This window comes from Varanus komodoensis, unplaced genomic scaffold (assembly GCF_004798865.1).
Source record: "Varanus komodoensis strain SLA01 unplaced genomic scaffold, ASM479886v1 scaffold3, whole genome shotgun sequence".
Classification (NCBI taxonomy): domain Eukaryota; kingdom Metazoa; phylum Chordata; class Lepidosauria; order Squamata; family Varanidae; genus Varanus; species Varanus komodoensis.
The window spans coordinates 62,534,030-62,553,086 of NW_025335761.1; the positions used below are offsets into that span (position 1 = coordinate 62,534,030).

Sequence of the window (19,057 nt, forward strand, 5' to 3'; positions counted from 1 at the left end):
TTTTTCCTGTTGCGAGGAACGCCAGGTGACTTACCCAGCCCCATTACATCCTCACAACCACCACCCTGTGAAGCAGGTTAGGCTGAGAGGGAGAGACTGGCCCCAAGTCCCAGGTTCCCAGTCCAACACTGGGACACACCACGCGGGCTCTCAGTGAGAGGCTGCCACACCCCACCTCGTCAAAAGCAACATTTCTCTCTCCAGGGAACACTATTCCTGATCCTTCTCAACCACAGCGGATTCCAAGTTTAATCAGAGTAAATGTTTATATGTGGCAAAAGCACGAAGCCATTTAAGGAACACCCATCCACACAAGGGCAGAATCAAAGGGTCATTTCCCTCTGCCTTCTACTACGGAGGGGCTGTCAAGTGTGGAGTTTGTGGTGTGGGGAAAGGAAAAAAAAAATCGGGTAGCATGAACCCATGCTGTTTACAACGGGAAATACCGAAACGCAAGTCATTCTGTTGGGAGAAAAACTGGAAGCGGCAGCACAGTATCGTCATGGACAACAGGAAGAGCTCTGGCAGAACCCCCATCTCCAGACACCGTCGGTTTCACAGGGCGGATGAGGAGAACGGAAAGGCTCAGTTTTAAGGGATGGCTGCTCGTTTTGCCCCGAGCCACCCGGCCCAGCTCATCTCGTCTCCTCCTCGAAAGCCGCCGCCACTGTGCTGCGTCGCGCGCTGCGATGCTGGCCTCCCCATCTTCCACCCGCTCAGCTGAAGTGGCGGCCGAGGCGGGCGGATCGGTAGTCCAGGCGGAGTTGCACGAAGGAGTGGAGGATGTTCTTCTCCAGGATGGCCAGCTGCTCCCCCGAGCAGACCTGCTTCAGGTTGTCTGGAGCGACGACAAGAAGGTTGCAGAGGGAGTGCAGCGTGTCAAAAAGCTGCAGTACCAGCGCTATCTGCAGGCAGGTGGAGAAAGAAGGGAAAATCGGGAGTAAACATCAGATGACGCTCCGGAGACCACCCTGGAGATCACAGACAGAGAAAGCACAGGGGCTTTTTCTTCTTGTTTGCCAATGCCACAAACCTGGAAGAGAGGTCACTCAAACGGCAAGACCACCGCTTCGAAAGGCTGCCTGCTCTAGCGCCCGCCCAGGGGCTCTGCCGCACGCCGCCCCTGCCCGGCACAACTCCGGCTTACCCTGAACTCTTTGGCGCACTTCCGGTACTCGGCCACATCGCAAATGGCCAGCATGCCGCCCATGCAGCTGTAGGAATACTGCTGCAGGTGTTCGTAGATGAGCCGGTGGAAGCGGACGCCAAACTCCATCAGAACGCTGTCCACATTCTTGCCGTCCATGGACTTCCTGATCTTTTCCACTTGCTTTCTGACGTAGGCACAGACTTTGGCACAGGCCTGAAAGGTAAGAGGGGAAGGTCCAGACTTTCTCAAGCTTGAAGGCCCCAGAAACAAAACACTGGGCATGGGGGGGGGGGTCTAAAAAGAAACCAGTACGACACCAAGAGTTTGTTGGAAAGAAGGAATAACCTCACTGATTACAGAGGACCACAGATGGCAAGCTGTACTTATGACTGTTTCGTGTCTGTTTGAAGTGGGGAAAATATTGGCAATCTAGCAACTATTTGAAGTGTATCCTGTCCAGTCTCTGGCTCCAGAGACATTCCAAAAATTTACAGAGCCTCTGTCAGTGGAGCTCGACACGGGGTAGAGGGTTCTATCGATTTCCCTGCCTGGGGAGGTTCCCATGGCACAAAGGGAACGTGAGCCGTGGCGGCTTAACATAAGGACCTCAAGAAAGCACTGCTGGAGCCGTCGAAAGACCCATCCAGGCCAGCACCTCACACACTTTCCTCCCCGTGTGGACACGCTGCAAGCTACCGAACAATTCGTGTAATTCCCCTTGCTGGGTGCTGGCTTCCAAATCAGGCAGGGCTGGACAGCTCTGGAGGCTTACATATCATCCCAAAATATTTCAGAGAAGTTTGTAAACCAGCTTGGCCAGGTTTGGAGGTCACGCTAAGCAAAGGCAGAGAAGTTGCTGGCTCCCACTCGCCGCAGCAAAGGAAGCCGCCAAGACTCATTTTCCTTCCAAGGCTATGTGACCCCACCCAGCCTCAGTCTCAGATGAATTCCCGTGCAAGCTGGAATACTCACACACAGAGTAAGTCACAGGTGCAACAGAAATTTCACCTGGCCAGTATCCTCTCTCCTATAATTTAAAAAAGCACTCTGGCATCCCATTACGTATTCCGATTGCCTGCACGGAACTCCCACGGGCATCAGTGGATTGTAACCCCAGCTAAGTATGCTGAAGAAATAAATGTGCAGGCCACACACTGGCGGCTCCAAAGGCCCTTCTGGATGCCGAATGCTTCTTAGGCACTTGCTCCTTGTAGCACACGACTGGTGTCGCCTTTGCACAGGAAGGCAACCGCAAGCCGCTGCTTGAAAACCGCTTCCGGGCAATTTGGGCAGGGTTCGTTCGGGATGTCCAGCCATGTGCCTGTACAAAGCAGCCGCTGCCCCCGCCTGTGCCAGGGATACACAACCCCTCCAAGGGTTGCTGGAATGGCTGACACAGTGGTGGGGGCCACACTGCACACACACTGACACATCCCACCGCCACGTGCGACAGGAAGTGCGTTCCTTGCTGGTAGCAGAGTTTGAGAAAGGGCCAGCCACAGGGGGCTCCTTGGGGGAGATTGCCAGGAGTTTGGAACGCCGTGGCGAAGCTGCTAGGGCACCCACGGAGGGGCGGGGGTGGGGAGGAGGCAAAGGCCGGGGGGACACTTTTCTCGGCCTAAGAATAGGGGGCACGTTTCTGCCATCGCTCTCGGCCTAAGAACATGGGGCACATTTCTGCCATCGCATTTCTGCAGCAGGTGATTGATCACTGCGAGGCGAGAGTTGCTCCACAGGGTGGTCTGGCAGCGGCGGCTGTATAAACGCTCGATCACAGCAACAAATAATAAGGCTTAGCGCATGAGAGACAACGCGGCCCTTATCGCAGAGGGGCTAAAGTATCTGCAAGGCCGCCCTGGAACCACGACCCGCTTTTACAGCGCACAACAGGAGCACCGCAACTCAAAACGCCAAGCGTCGAGAAGCAACGGGCGTTCTTCCTGGCTGAAACGGCACAAAGGAAGTGCAGCAGAACTGCTGGAAGGGTGGGCGACAAGTGACCATCAAGGGAGACGCACACGCCATCGAACGCAGGTTCTGAGCAGAGCCGGCGCCTGCAGGGAAGTGCGCCAGCGGCAGCCCCGGAGCACGCTGTGCCCCTTGTCCCTGGCTGGTCTATATACAGCTACTCACGTTAGTGTATTGAATGAGGACGTTGTTCTCGTCTTCGGGTTTGAAATCCGTCTTCTTTTGTTCTGCCGTCAAGATGTGCCTCATCTGCCCCAGCACGCAGTTCAGCGTCCTTCGGAGTGAAAGAACCGGGGGCGGTGTAAGAAGGAGCATTTCGAGCCCTGCAAAACGCCACCCTCGCGACCTCCCACCGGAGCAACCGCTCGCTTGGAGCGAGGCGCTATCAAACGCCCATTCCCATGGCCTTCCAGACGTGGCGGGCCACTAGATCGGACCCGCATCTCTTTAAAGTTCACTGCGCGTTTTACATTCGGCAAATCCGCAGCCTGGAAACAGTCCCTGGCCACGGGGTGCCACCTGCCAGAGCCATGCAGGAGAGCTGCCCACGAGCCCCTCACTTGCCTGTCTATGCCCAGGTCCAGCTTCACCTCCATTTGCTCCGAGATGTCCTTCTTCTTCTGCAGGCATTCCGAGAGTTTAGGCGAAGAGCTGCGGGAAAGAATGGGAAGGGATGCCGTTAGCTCCTGCTGGACTCTGAGCGCCCGCTTCCCGGCTCATCCTCCCCCAGGCGGCCTCTATGCTCTTCTCTGCATGCTCAGTCCAACCGCTGTGAAAGAGGGAAGCTGCAGGGGGCAGGGAGGACTCGAGGGACCAGCCGGCTGCCTCTGGGAAGCCGAAGAGGAGGACTCTGCCCTGCTGCACCTCCCCAGCAAGCTGCCTCTGGCCCCAGAGGCACCACTCAGCCTTCCCAACCCGTTGCCATGGGCAGCTCTACTCTCCGGGCGTGTGCCTAATCGCATTCCAAGGCAGCGCTTTCAGAATATGGGAAATCTCCACCAGGAAGTCAACTAACTTTGACTGGAACACAGGAGCAAGTTCCCAGCCCTCAAGAGGGATGCTCACAAGTCATTATGGAATTTTTGGTAGGTCAGGGAGCAAGAAATACCATGGTACAAGTCTCCAAGCCATCCGCCAAAGCCACCGCAGAATTCTTGCCTGTTTCCAGTCAGTGCTCCAGTTGCTTGCTACTTAAGTTTGTGTAGGAAAAGAGCATAATCACTCTTGCTGGTTCAGGCTTTCGTGGCAAAATCTTGGAGACGACTGCCAGAAAATGAGAGCTTGATGCGCATGCCATGAAGCACAGCCTTCACGTGCCAAGGCCAAGCCCACAAGATGCAAGAAAGTGTCCCGGTGCATCTTTACAACAGTACAGAGGCTTGTTCGGCATATTTTCTATGGCCTAACTCGTGGAATGATAAACCCTTTTCCTGCAGTGAAAGAATATTTTGGGGTACGGAGGCAAATTCCACATGGCTTCTCAACTTAAAGGCGAACCACCTACCTAACCAGCGGCATCAGATGGTCATTGAACTGCTTGTCAAAGAGATGAAAAATGGTATTAGCCTGGTTCACAACGTCCAGGAAATAAAGGTTTGCGTTCTTGGCATCTGATGAAGGAATGCCTAGAGGCAAAAAAATCACAGAGAAAAAAATGCAGGCACCCTAGAGTTATTAACCCCCAGGGTCAGAATAACGTGCGCTTACCGGTGAAATGCTGTAGAGCCTATTGATTTTGAAACATTATTGTGGAAAACCGTCATCCCCACAGAGAGGGAGGAAGTGAAAGAGTAGAGAGGGAGGCCTCCAAGGCATGCCTTTCTGCCCCACCCATCCAGAGAGGGAAACCCTCCAGCGTCTCCTTGCTGCAAAGAGGAGGCCGGGTGAGTTCGGGTGGAGGGGCTAGAGGTATTTGTGCTTTATCCACTTTTTTTGGGGGGGGGAGTCCTGCTCCCCTGTCGCTCATGAATGTGGAGGGCTGGCTGATTCGTGATCCAGATTACATACACATTCAATTTGAAGACAAATTTCCATTTTCGCAGGAACAGAACTTGTGCATAACCCAGAGGCTGCCTGTATCTGAATGGGGCTAAGAAAACTTTCCACCCAACTAGCATCAGCAAGCTTGAGCAAACTCACAAGAAAATTAACTTCAGGCTATACGTATACAGTTTTGCTTCACTCTTTTTAACCAATATGCAGGTGATGCACATAATACAGTCCTCAAGACAAGCAAAATGATCACCAATAGCTCACCCAATTCAAATATATATAGGATCAAGAAAAACGTTCTTAAAATCTTAGAAAATTTCACAGCTCTAAAATCATTTTTTAAATTATACAATATACTCCTATTTGTGACTGAAGTTGGTATTTTATACATTTCAACGTTTAAAATCTATTTAAAATGTTATATAAAGATAGTTAAAGAACTTTTAATTTTATCCAATGCCTTAACATTTTTAATTTTCAAAATGTCAAATCTATATAAAACATATAAAGTAGATGCACTATCGGTGGTACTTCTGCTTTTTTAACTCCTTCTAAAAATATGTCAGGCATGGAAATGGCCTAGTTTATTCCTTCAGCATGGTATATAAATAAAATATGTATATAGAAACATAGAAACAGAGCAAGTCAGAAGGGGTCTCCCAGGTCATCCAGTCTGACCCCCGGTTCCAGCCGGTTCCGCTCACAACATGCCCACCATGTGCATGTCCAGCCTATACTTGGGCACCCGCACTGATTGGGCCTCAACGACCTCTCGTGGAAGCCCATTCCACACCCTCAGGGTCCTGACTGTCAGGAAGTGCTTCCTGGCATCCAAACAAAACCTTGGCTCCCTGAGCTTTGCTCCATTGGAGTGTGTTCTGCCTTCCTCTGCAGGGGAGAACAGGTCTCTACCCATCTCTATGTGACATCCCCTCACATACCTGTATGTCACCAACAGCTCCCCTCTGAGTCTCCTCTTCTCCAGGCTGAAGAGACCCAGTTCCCTCAGTCTCGCCTCATACGGCATCCCCTGCAAACCGGCCACCAACCTTGTGGCCCTTCGCTGCACTGACTCCAACCTGGCTGTATCCTCCCTGTAATGAGGGGCCCAAAACTGAGCACAATACTCCAGTTGCGGGTGCACCAGAGTCGTATAGAGTGGCAGCAACAACTCTCTCGATCTGGAAGCCACACTTCTGGCTATGCAACCAAGGGTGGCATTTGCCCTCTTGACCACCGCATCACCCTGCTGGCTCATGTTCAGCCTGCAGTCAACCAGCACCCCGAGGTCCCTTTCACAAGTGCTGCTCTCCAGCCACTTGTCACCTAACCTGTACTTATGACAGCTATTCCTATGCCTCAAGTGCAAGACCTTGCACTTATCCACATTGAATGCCATCCTGTTGTCTCCTGCCCACTTCCATAGTCTGTCCAGATCCTTCTGGATCTGGAGTACCTGCTCCTCAGTTGTGGCCACTGCTCCAGTTTTAGGGTCATCTGCGAATTTGATCAGCAGACTGTTCACCCCTTCTTCCATGTCGTTAATGAAAAGATTAAACAGGATCAGCCCCAGGACAGAGCCCTGGGGGACCCCGCTTGTCACTGGCCGCCATCCCAATGATTCCCCGCTAATGGTTACCTTCTGCTTTCGGTCAGTCAACCATGCCCTAATCCACTGGACAGTGCTTTGGTGTATCCCAAAACTCCTGTTTCTCCACCAGGATATCATGGGGCACTTTGTCAAAGGCCTTGCTGAAATCCAGGTATACCACATCCACTGCATCCCCTCCATCTAGCCATCGCAAAACCGTGTCATAGAATTCCACAAGGTTTGTCTGGCAGGACCTGTTTTTGCGGAAGCCGTGTTGTGTGGCTGTCAGCCTCCCTTCCCTATCTAGCATCACTAGATCTCTCTCTATTATGAGCCTTTCCATTGTTTTTCCTACAATGGACGTAAGGCTAACCTGTCTATAATTCCCCATGTCCTTTCTACTACCCTTATGATACATGTATCAGCAGTTTTAAGAAGGGTGCTTGCGGATTTGGTAAGGTTTATATGGTTATCATTTGCTTGAGGTCCAATAAAAAGGGTAGGTTATAAATTAAATAAACTGCATTAGAATATCATGCGGCTTCACACTAAATGTTCTTTTACATTCATTCCAAGATGTACAGTTATGTCGTTATGCTCTTACTATCAGGAATTAATTTCAAGAAATGAGCATGCACTGGCTAGTTCATGCGCATGGAAAAAAGGCATGCACTTACCAGCCAGCCCCGTTTCCAGCGCATAATCAATGTGCTCCATGCACAAGAATTCTACGAGCAAAGAGAATATTCTGAAGGCATTCTTCGGCAAATCAGATGGATCGGAAAGCTTTAAAAGTGAAAAGCATTTGTTAGCACTTGAAGTTACGAAGAATTCTATGCAACCTGTTTCAGATCCTGCTGTGCATGGTTTCCATAATGCTGGTATAACTGTGTAGAGCATCATAAAGCAGCACATTCTTGTTTGTATCTTGAGTTCCCCAAATTTTATTTATGAAAAAAAAAAATCCCGTCCTTGACAGGACTGGAAATGCTTGACCCATGTGGGATGCATTTATTAAGATGCAAAAATTCCAGTTCTCCTAAAAGCCTTGGGCAGCTCCCTGCCTCTAACCTCTAGAGGCATAACCTCTAACAAAATATTCCCCACCCTTCCTCTTGCCCATCTCTTTAACACCTTTGCACTAAGGATATGCAATCAGCAGAAACCCAGGTTGCTGATAAGTTCTGCATTTGATCTCATTGCTCATTCCACGTTGCATCTGCATCAAACTGAGGGTTTATTTTTTCATTTTGCATCATAATCCATGCAAATTTTCATGCATGTTTTCCAAGCATGCACACCTTTTGACATATGCACATTTTCTCCCATTAATTAAAGAATATTTATGTGCATTTTTCAAAAGTATGCATTCTTTCATGCGCATTTTTCAAATTTATACATGCCGTTAATTGCCTCTGCGCGCTGCAAGCTCAGAACTGTATGGAGTTTGCAGATTGCATCTGAGTCCATGCTCTATCCAAAAGATGCAAATTGGGTAAAACCTGATCAAAAATGTCTAAGAAATTCATTCCGGTTCATCCTGCTGTGCACTTCCTTCTTTCCAGAACCCATACTCTCAGTCTTTCCTTTAACAACTTCTGAAAATGCTATCAAAAGCCTGTTTAAAAGGCTAGAGTACTTGAACTCTTGACTTCTGGAAGCTCTTGCATTCAGTTTAAATGCAAGTCCATAAAGCTGGGGAACGGGGACACAACCATACCACAGAAACACCCCTAAAACAAATGACTGTTTTGCAAAATTTGAAATATTTGTCTACTAAAACTCAGTTCACAAAGCAGCTTACAAGTAAAGCGAAAAACAGGTGATGAAACATGTAAGAATTTACACAACCAAAAAAAAAACCCCTCCAAAATAAAGCACGCGATACAACTGTGTCCCCTTGCGCATGCATCTGTGCGCATACTAGTATACCCGGAGGAGGGCCTTCTCTGCAGTGGCGCCCTGGCTATGGAATGCGCTCCCCAGAGAGGTCCGCCTGGCGCCGACATTACATGCTTTTTGGCGCCAGGTCAAGACCTTTTTATTTTCCTGTAATTTTAAAGTTTAAATATTTTCTGTTTGATTCTCAGTAGTAGATTATTATGGATTATTATAGGCTATTATATGCATTTATTGGGTGTTCTGTTTGTAAGCCATCCAGAGACGTGTAGTATTTGGATGGGATAAAAATACCCAAATAAATAAATAAGTAAATTACACACCCTGTGACACCTTTCAAAAGCTTGCTTTGTTTCTTGTAAGAGATTAACTACGACATCCTGGGAGAGGAAAGTTTCGCCGTGGGTATCGATACTGGGGCCCAGTGGCAAGTTTGTTCGTTGCCGTATTCTCTCTTTGAGGTCTTGGATGCTAGAAAGAAATGCATCAAACAGGAAGTGACCCAAGTCAGATATTACTTTGCTTAATTTTTCAGCCACACGAAGAGAGCGATTTTACTCATTATATACAAATTAACACAAAACACCTTCCCCCAACAAAGAAAATCTCCAACACGCACCAGCCACTAAAACCAGCCACGTCCCGCTTGTGCTCCATCATGGTGCCCTCGTGACCAAGAGCATCCTTTACGGCTGGAGACAGGCTCTTAATTGCTTTTAAGGAATGTGGAGGTGGAACGGAATTGGCCACAGTCAGTGGGCCACATACCCATTTCTTTGGTCCCACTGTCATACTTGGTCCAACAGGTTGTGTAGGTTTTCACAGTGCAAAACCAGCCATGCCTGTTAGATCAGAGATAACCATGGGATAAAAAATGCAGTGTGCCCACCACAGACGTTTGCCACTCTCTTTGCCCACTGCCTGACTCCAGTCTTGTGTTCACCATCCAACACGTGGGCCAAGCCATGTCTACACCACCAGTGCGGTAAACTCTTTTTTAATGGCATTTGCTGGAGCCCCAGTCAAAAACCCTATAGCACATACGGGCAATGCACAGATGGCTAAAAAAGCGGGGGGTGGGTGCATGGTAAACATGTGTTATTCCTACTAATTTTCACATGCATAAAGAAGGCTTTATTCCCCTTTCTCTTCCCCCTCCACAGATACTCAAAAAAGTAACCAGAAAATTGGAAGTAGACCAAAGAAGGGGTTAGAGAAGGATGAGCTCTTGTGCCGCTAAGTTATTGCACCAAATGTCTCTGCAGAATTTTCAGCCTGGTTTTGCAGTGGCAGATCAGACACTCAAGCAAATGTTACAGTAGGTACACATCGGTAATGTTATTTGCTAACATCTTAAACAACAGATGAGCCCGTGAAGTGGCTGTAGAACAGCGAGCACAGAGGAGTCGTACTGCAGGTCGGAACTCACCCTCCACTCCCAATGGCTCTCTTCTGGTGGTTTTTTGACTCATAGTAGCGCTGCAAAATCATGGAGCTCCTGCTTCTCAAATAACCGATTTCCACCTCGATGTAATTCTCCAAGTAGGAAACGAAGATGGATTTGATAAGCTTAGACAAGAAAGTCTGCTTATCAGTGCCCAAGTTAAACTCCATCAGTTTGCTTGAAAGATTTGTAGTCCTTTCAATTAAAGTCAGGCCAGGAGAAAGCAAGAGAAGGAAGCAACAGATTTGCAGGTGTTAAAATGCAGGTGTAGTGTTTACAATGTTCCCTTCTAACAAGGTGCAGTGCGGGGTCTGGATGCACCTAGCAAATGGGGACCTACTCAGTCCCTTGGACTGGGAATTACTGAGATGGTCCCATGCGAGAACCGGAGACGAGTTTAAGAAGGGCGTAATCCTACGCATGTTAGACAGAACTAAGCCCTACATCACCCGGGAGAGCCGCGCCAGCTTTGGGACTGCGCTCATAACCTCTCTAAGAGCATTTAGGGCACGACCCTAAGGCTCTGCAGAGCCTAGGTGGCCACGAGGGCTATTTAGCACCCCAGTTCTCAGCTCCGAAATTGGCTCCACGCTCAGAGCTGGGATGCTGAATGCGGACCACCCACCTGGAATGCGCCACTCTGGCTGCAAGGCTGGGGTTCTACTCGTAAGAGCCACCTCAGAGAGGGGCTTGAGGGGACGAGGAGCAGAGGGGTTGGGGCACCTTGACCTCACCCCCTCATGCTTTCAGGCAACACACTTAAGACAACCCAGGTCAGTGATTTGTGGGGGGGGGGGCACAGAGGCGGCCACCTCCGTGCACCTCCTTCCTTCGATAGGAGGCCCACCGTCCTCCAAGCCCAGAGTTACGGGCCGCCTCACTGGATCACACCATTCTCCATGAAAATTTGGAGCAGAAAAGGCTAACAACTTCCAGCCGGCCCCAGCCAGGTCATTCTAAATTTGCATGGGATTGCAACCTTCGGGAATGCCGAGAACAACACTTCCCAAATCATTTGCATTTGGCTGGAAGATAAATAGCTTGTGCTACAGTTAGGGCTCAACTATGAGTCTCTTTGGCGCAAAGGTTTAACACAGGCAGCAGCCTTCAGGTGCAGAATAGTGTGGTCATCACTCAATCTAGTCTTGTCCCTGCCACTCCTGATCCATCATCCACATCCACCACCCTTCTTTGGGGCAGATGTAGTAAAACCTGCGCTGAACATATCCACACATTAACCTGGGGCTACTGGCAAAAGGGGTGGTGTTTGGCGCACTTCTTCTGGCAATGAACTCCTTTTAAATGACTCAGTAACGGAGGTTCCTATTCTGACTTTCTCTCTCTTAACGCAGCGCAGTCGGGCGCGTGTGGGAACACACCGGTGTGCAGGGGTGTGTGCACACAAGACAACCCAAAGAGGTGAGGGCACTCGAAGAACCGCTCGCCGTTCTGAGGGAAGGCAGCATCTACTGACAGGAGATCCCCAGAGGGACTGACCAGCCAAACGAGGCAGGCATAGACCTCACATGATTTCTCTCCCCGAAGCATCACACAGCAGCACCAACCTTGTGTAGAGGTCATAGAGGCTCTGCAGGTACTGCTCTGCATCTGACTTCTTATGTTCTTCCAGCTGCTCTTTTATATAACTCTGTGAAGCAAAGGGCCAGGTGCCCGGTTATTTCCATTCCACACGTCTTGTACACGTTCCTATGCATTTAGACCAGTGTGGGGAACTTCTTATCAGAGTCAGCTAAAGGTCCAAAAACACCCTGTTCCGGTAAGAATTAATGCCAGTATTCACATCGCCTCCATGTGTACATGCTGCCTCCAGAAAGGCTGTTTAATCCCCACGAAACTTTCACCCTTTCATGTAAATTAACTGCAACTACTTATTCTATTTATATCTTTACATCATTCTCCTCCTCCTGCCCACAATCTTATACCCTCAAGAATGACCCTGTCAGGTAGGTTGGGCTGAGAGTGAGTGACTGGCCCAAAGTCACCCAGTCGGCTCCATGGCCAAGCAGCGACTAGAACCCGGATCACCTGTGACCCAGCCATGTGCTCTTAACCACAACACCACACGGAGCCTCTCGCCTTTGTTCTTCATAGTGGCAGAGGTACCACCGGAGGTGGAGGAGGAGCTGTGCCTTATCCTGACCTCCCGTGCATTGTTCCTACCAGATCGGCTGCACTGAACCATCTATCTCCCCAGCACAAAGGAAGAGCCAGCTCAGCTGGATGCTGCCCCCAGATGTTAGTTCACACCAAAAGAGCACCCTCACAAGCACCCAGAGAGGCTCCATTTTTAACAAGAGAACACTGCTCCTTCTCCTGCCCATCCCCACAAAGATTTTGTGCAGCCAGTCACCACTGTGTGTAAAAAAAACGCCGTTTCTGCGAATTGCCTAAGCTGCCTGGCAAGACCAGGAAGCAACACTATTCTCTACACATGGCTACCTGAGCATGCAGGGAGCCGAGGGGCAGGCACAAAACAGAGCCACAATTACATGCCATATATCCAGCACAACGCACCCTGGCATGAAAGACGCTTGAGCCCTTAGTAATTAAGGTGTGAAAAGTTGGCACAGGTAACGGTGGCACAAAGGTAATGCATTACATAAAGAAGAAAGCCATGAAAGCCAGAGGGATTTCTGTATTTTAAAAAGAAATACTTAAGTAGTAGCAAACAGCTTCAAGTTCCTAAGTCACCTGAAGTCTGATTTCGAAGATATTCTGGATAAGTTTTGCCATTACGGTCTCTGGACTGCTAAATATCTCTCCAACTTGTTTGTTCACATTTTGGCAGAGAACAGCCGTTTCTTCAAAGATATCCATCCTCAAGAAGGCACCCTGGAAGACAGAAAGGTCGAAAGAGTGTTTCTTCCCTGAAAATATCTGTACCTGTAAAGCCACAACATATCCAGATGCATCCTTCACCAATCTGACAACACACACACACACTTCCAAGTCAAATCCTTACCTCTTGGCACTGCTTTATGTACACATCGACACAGTGAGAATAGCCCTGTGGGGGGGGGAAGATGTTGCAATTCAGTCATATTATTACTATTGTTCACAGATTCTTCAAATTATACTGTGGAATGCCAAACATCCTTCCTCAGCCTCTTGGGAGCTCTACACTGCAAAGATTCTGGTTATGACTCAGGATAAGGCCTTTAGTATGAGTTTCCAAAATGCTTTACCTTAAGAGAGGTGAGAGCAGAATTCACACATGGCCTTAAGTTCACATGCCTACTTCATCTCCCTCCCAACAAGGTATAGCCACAGCCAACAAACCAAGCCCAGATCTTACAACCTCTCCCAAAAAATGCTCAGTTTTGAAGCTCAGAAACCTTCTAATACTAATGGGACCTTACTGGACATTCACTGATAATTTTTTTCTACAGGACTTGCAGGAACGTATAGCCAGGGGCTAAATCCTAGGGAAAAATCCTGCAGAAATTTGCAGTTTGGCACTAAGGAAAGAATCTCACAGAAACATGTAAGTTTCTGAAGCCCTGAACTGACACAGATTCCCAAGTGGGTGCGTGAAACTGCAACCACGTACTTAAAATGAAATCCAAATTTGGAAAAGGGCAGTACAGCAGCACCTGTCAGGACAGAGCTCTCATGGATGCCGTTCTTCTGAGACAAGTGCCACTGTTCAGCTCTCGCTAATGGAAGAGAATACTTACAGCCACAGTACATGGCACTTGCTTCAATTCAGGCTGAGTGTTTTAGGCCTATAAAGGCAGCTCATAAACTAAGATTTGGGTGTAGAGACGGTCTCTAAGGCAGCTATCACAGTCTGATGCTGTTACCCACAAAGTTCACTGGCAACCACAGAGAAAACCCAGCCTGAAATCCTGCAGAGCTGCTGCTGAAAGTCAGTGCCCAGCATACTGGACTCAGAGGACCCGTGCTCGGACTCGCCATAAAGCAGCGTCCCGTTTTCTCATGCACGCATTTGCGCCCGACTGAAAACATACTGGGAAGAAAGCACTGCACTGCTTCTGAGGCGGGACAGAGGAGAAGCCAAGGAAATGAAAGTGCATGAAAGAGGAGAGAAGCCAGGCCTTCACCTCTGCCCATGAGCACAATGCCACTCCCACCCACAGGATGAACGTCAAGCTTCGAGAGGCAGAAGAAACCACTTTTTACAACTGCAAAAGGGATGAACTGGCACGCCACGCAACGGCCTGCAGAAGACACACGGTCTGGGCGGTGGAACGGGGGCCACACTGTTGCTGTTGACCCACCCCTTCCGACCCGGGGAAAGCCGGCACTGACGGATGGCCAGAGTCTGGGATGACATCAGGCAGCTATTCAAAGGGCGGAACCCTGGCCTCACACTGCGCCTCGTGTGGCTTCTGCTGCAGCCCTCCGCAGGTTTGTGTCCAGCAGGCCGGATGCCCAGGTGAGGGTACCCAGGACGGCAGCTGCAGGCACGGACTCCTTACCTTAAAGTGAAGCAGGACTGCAGCGACTTCTCTCATCCTGCAGATCTGTCCCCTTCTCTGTGCACTGGTGAACTCCTGGATCAGTTGGCACTCCAAATCATGGTACTTACCTGTGTGCAGGGGGGAGCAGGCAGAAACAAAACAAGGGGTTAGCGTTCAGAGAGCAGGAGCAACAGGATTCTTTCCCAAGAGATTAAATAAGTGAAGGAGAGCAGAGAGATTCTTACTTGCGATTTTGGATTTTACTTCAGAAAACCTGCCAACAGAAAAGAAAATATGTTAATAAAAACCCACATCTCAGCACTACAACCCTCCAGCCAAGCACACATTATACAAATTAGTGGCCACACCTTGGAGGTTTTTAAGGCCCATCCCAAAATGTAAAGCGTAAAAGTGACTAAATCGTGCTCCATACAAGGATGCTTTTAAGAAGATCATAGAATCGTAGAATAGCAGAGCTGGAAGGGGTCATGAAGGCCATCCAATCCAACCCCCTGCTGTTGCAGGACAAAACGTCATACCATCCCACTCAAATGGCTGCCCAGTTTCGCCCTGAATGTCTCCAGTGTGGGAGAGCCCATCACCTCTCCAGGCAGCTGGTCCCACTGCCGTATTGCTCTGGCAGTGAGGAAGCTTTTCCTGATGTCCAGCCTGAATCTGGGTTGCCACAATTTGATTCTTCTGTGTCCTGCACTCTGGCATCAGCAAGAAGAGATCTTGACCTTCCTCTTTGTGCCAGCCTTTGAGGTCCTTACAGAGGGATATCATGTCCCCCCTCGGTCTTCTCTTCTCAAGGCTGAGCATGCCCAGTTCTCTCAGTCTCTCCTCACAGGGCTGTCTTTCCAAATCCCGGATCATTTTTCTTGCCCTCCGCTGGACCCTCCCTGACCAAATGCAGGCTTACTGGGCCCAGTGTGTGAAGCACGGAGTTAGCAGGGTACAAACCAGGATAACCCACCGGACCACAAGCTGCACCTCGCAGGGCACTTTTCGAAGGTGCGATCCACAAGGGAAGACTTGAGGAAGCGGCTCAAGCAAAGCCACTCCTCACCACCTCCACCATTCCTACCACAGGCCCAACCTCTCCACCAGCCCTCTGCAGGGGGAAGTGCGTGTCAGCGCAGGCTTGGAAAGACTGCTGAAAGATGCACAAGGCAGAGAATCGTTTGCAGCCGAGCGGAATCCCAGTCCACTTCAAACATGCAAGTTTTCCCTTGGGGACAATCCCACCTGAGAACGAGCTTCTAGAGCACAAGCGCCTGGAATGTGTTTTGTCTTGCCTTCACTACAGTTGTCCCCAAAGGAGAATTCCCATGCTCCAAATATGTCAAGAGTCAGCCTGACCATAAAATTAGTTTCAGTGCATGGCCTGTTCTCCCTTTGGCATCTTCGTGCTTTCTCCTCCTGTCTGATGCTGAGGTTTTGCTTCCACAAGTAGCCTCAGCTACGAGGAATGCAGTCAGTGCTCTGAATCGGCGCTTGGCCTCAGTCATGGACTGGAGGAAGCCTGATAAACGAGACTCGGTCCAGACCAAATGAAGGTACATTTAGGGAGTGTCTAGCCTGCCTGGCTAGATGAAGCTCCAAATGCTCTGCAGGGGTTCGGACGGCTCCTGAAGGACCAAAACCACGGCCTGGGAGCACTCCTGAATCCAGCTGCCAAGCCACAGTGACTGAGCGCTTCTCAGCAGAGACGGTTTCGTGAGGGTTCTGCACGCCCCGAAAAACGTTCTGCTGGGCTACTGCCATTCACCATACGTGGCGCTGCCTTTCAGAACAGTCCGGAAACTTCAGCTGGCCCAAAATGGGCTAACCAAAATGCCGAAGCTTTGCCATCCACGCTGGCTTCCAGCCAGTTGCCAGGACAAACACACCATGTTGCATCGACCCCGAAACCCCTGAACCTGGCCTGAGGCCGCCTCCTCCTGAGTGCCTCTCTCTGAACCCCAAGGTCACCTCCTGTGGCACTTCTTGGAAGCCTCCACCAAAGAGGAGAGAGGGGTGGCGACTAGATAAGGGGCCTTTTCAGGGGTGGCACCCTGCTTACAGAATCCCCACCCAAAACAGGACTGCCTGGCACCGGTGCCATGTCCTCTCAGCACCGAAGGAAGGCTGCGCTGTTCTCTCCTGCTTTTTAATCTTCAGGCTTGGTTCTGGACGCTTGTCTGGCTGCTGTCCCCCTGGTTTTATTCTGAGGCTGTTTTAATTTGTTTTCGTATTTGGTTTGATTACATTCAGGTACTTTGTTCTTGTATTTAGTGAACCACCCAGCGAGCTTCAGCTAATGGGTGGTATAAAAATGAAAGAAATTAATAAAGTAGGATTAAAAACGGTTGGGCAAGGTGCCCCTCTCACTGGTGGAGCAAGGAGCTCTGCAGACCTATGCATTTTCTTTGCGCGTTAGCCCCATGGACATGGCAGGATGTCCATCTAAGCATATCAGCACAGGACTGGACTGCCCACTCTTGGCTAGGCTGCCGCCCACCACTAAAGTAAAAATGCCATTATGCAAGGTGACTGGAACAAGGGCCACTCATGCCAAAAAAGAAGACGGTATTCTGCTAATCAGGTTTCTTGCATAAAATCCAGCATGCCTCCAAGGTTTCAGCTCATGACGCTTTCCCTCGCCCCACCCCACTTCAAAACTCCATCAAAAGCGCCAGCTGAAATCCAGCAGAAAGAGGCAGAAATCAAATACAATTTACAGTTGTCTGTTGCTCTTCACCTGTCAAAAGGCAATTCCTGGGCGATCAGATGCAGCTTCTGGATGATATCAGCCGCTTCTTCAATCTGTAAGGAAAAGACACACAACTGACTAGAATGAAAAATGGTGCCAGCTGGTCATGTGCTCCCGGAAACTGGAAGCGTTTCCCAGTGTCCTCCCTAAAATGCGGCAGCAATATCTGCCACATAGTTTCTGAAAGTCTGCAATCCTTTCAAGAAGCATTTCCATAATGCACCGTGCGTCACTCAGAACCTTCGTTCGTAAGGGCAAACTCTTCCTCAAAACCAAGTTGCAAAGAGTACATTCAAAGCTTCATCCAGCGAACCTGCCCTCTCCCCGAGAGCCTGCAGGCGAGCGGGCGAGCGGGCTCTTTGCCAGACCCACAGAATCCAGGGGAAGCCCCCAGCAGCTCCTGCAGTGGGGAACAGAGCGGCTCCTTTTGCGCAAAGCCTGCCTCACTGGCACCATGGCGCACGAAGGGCTAGCAGGGACTGCGATGGCCTCCCGCAGCCCGAAGTCCAGGAATATTGTCGCCTGTGCACACAGCTCAAGGCCACCCCGTGCTCTGGGTGGTTCCTCCACACCTAACGCCAGGCCAAGCGCAGCACGGGACTTCGAGGACGGGGGTCCCGTTTCAGGTCCCCATGAAGCCGTTTGGCACCTGTTTTCCATGTGGCGGGCCACGGGCCAGCCTCCAGCACCTAAGTACAGAGCTGTGAAGCTCCGGGATCTGCTGCCAGTCAGGGTGAGACCCCGCGAAGCCAGGTGGGCCGACACCTCGGCTTGGCCTGAGGCAGCTTCCTTTGGGCCCTCGGGGCATCGTCTCCCTCTGCCTAAGGTACATCAAAGGCTTGTGGTGAAGTACAGCGCCGCCCACCCTGAGCTCCTTCAAGGAAGGGCTGGATTTTCTTAAAAGAGGAAACAAACACACATCATTTCAGTCCTTTGGGAAGGAGAGACTGCCAGCTAAATTAAGAGTAATCCTCCAGTAATGCACACCATTTGCAAAAGGTCCTGGCCCTTCACAAAGGAACGCTTCAACTAACGCCCGAGCAACACTGTGGTGACCAGACCTTCCGGGTAAGCAAAGAGGCTCTGCTAAATTTTAGTCCGGTGGATCCGAGCCAGAGCCAAGCCTGACACGGCGAAGCGAACAATCTGTCCGCTCAAGACCGCCTGCCCTGACAGGCGAGGACGGCTGATCACCCAGGCAAGTTACTTGCAGGGAGATTTCTCAAAGCCTGGTTAAAAATAGGCAAAATTACGGTTTTGAAAACTGCTAAGATTAGTAAGGCAATCAAAACCCTTTGAAGTATAAAGCAGCCCTGTGAATACAGTGAGGCGTCTGCTTGCGGACATGGACCTCGGGGACACCCTGCTGGAACCAGCACACGCCGAGTGCACCCTAGAAAGCCACCCAGGTGCAAGGCAGAGCCGATCCCCAGCCGGCCACGCTTGGTCTGGGGTCCAGCATGTTTCTTCTGCCCACAAACCCCGGGGGGGATGCTGGACGAGAAGGGGGGCTCACAAACCTCACAGCCCTCCGGCCATCCCACTACGCTGCCAGGGCAAAGGCCCGTGTGGCAGGCTGGGGTTCGAATAAGCCCTGCTGAGAGTCTCTGCAGGTGGGCACCAGGCAGCAGGACAAGCAGCTCTTCCCTGCAGTCAAACGACACACAGAAAATAATGCAAAATACTGAGGAAGGACAGAGATTTCTGGATGATGCCTTCAAAGGCCACCTCCTAACTTAGAGTCAGTGGGGTATCCCTGCATGAAGGCCCCCCGAGCGCCTTTCAGCAGGACATCCAGCATGCACACGCACCG

At 50.3% G+C, this 19,057-nt stretch overlaps 1 protein-coding gene across 1 annotated transcript in view; it reads right to left on the bottom strand.

The window, feature by feature from the left end:
• Window positions 1–247: 247 nt before the first annotated feature.
• EXOC5 (exocyst complex component 5) overlaps window positions 248–19,057 on the bottom strand; it is a 32,287-nt gene continuing 13,477 nt past the window's right edge. Inside the window, exons 5-18 of the mRNA XM_044436148.1 lie at window positions 17,233–17,297; window positions 14,735–14,763; window positions 14,508–14,617; window positions 13,028–13,072; window positions 12,757–12,897; window positions 11,610–11,692; window positions 10,030–10,239; window positions 8,924–9,071; window positions 7,379–7,487; window positions 4,623–4,743; window positions 3,683–3,769; window positions 3,284–3,392; window positions 1,148–1,363; window positions 248–905 (exon numbers count right to left, since the gene is read on the bottom strand). Coding sequence (XP_044292083.1) covers window positions 717–905; window positions 1,148–1,363; window positions 3,284–3,392; window positions 3,683–3,769; window positions 4,623–4,743; window positions 7,379–7,487; window positions 8,924–9,071; window positions 10,030–10,239; window positions 11,610–11,692; window positions 12,757–12,897; window positions 13,028–13,072; window positions 14,508–14,617; window positions 14,735–14,763; window positions 17,233–17,297 — 1,662 coding nt within the window. The 3' untranslated portion in view covers window positions 248–716. The remainder of the gene's footprint in view (window positions 906–1,147; window positions 1,364–3,283; window positions 3,393–3,682; window positions 3,770–4,622; window positions 4,744–7,378; window positions 7,488–8,923; window positions 9,072–10,029; window positions 10,240–11,609; window positions 11,693–12,756; window positions 12,898–13,027; window positions 13,073–14,507; window positions 14,618–14,734; window positions 14,764–17,232; window positions 17,298–19,057) is intronic.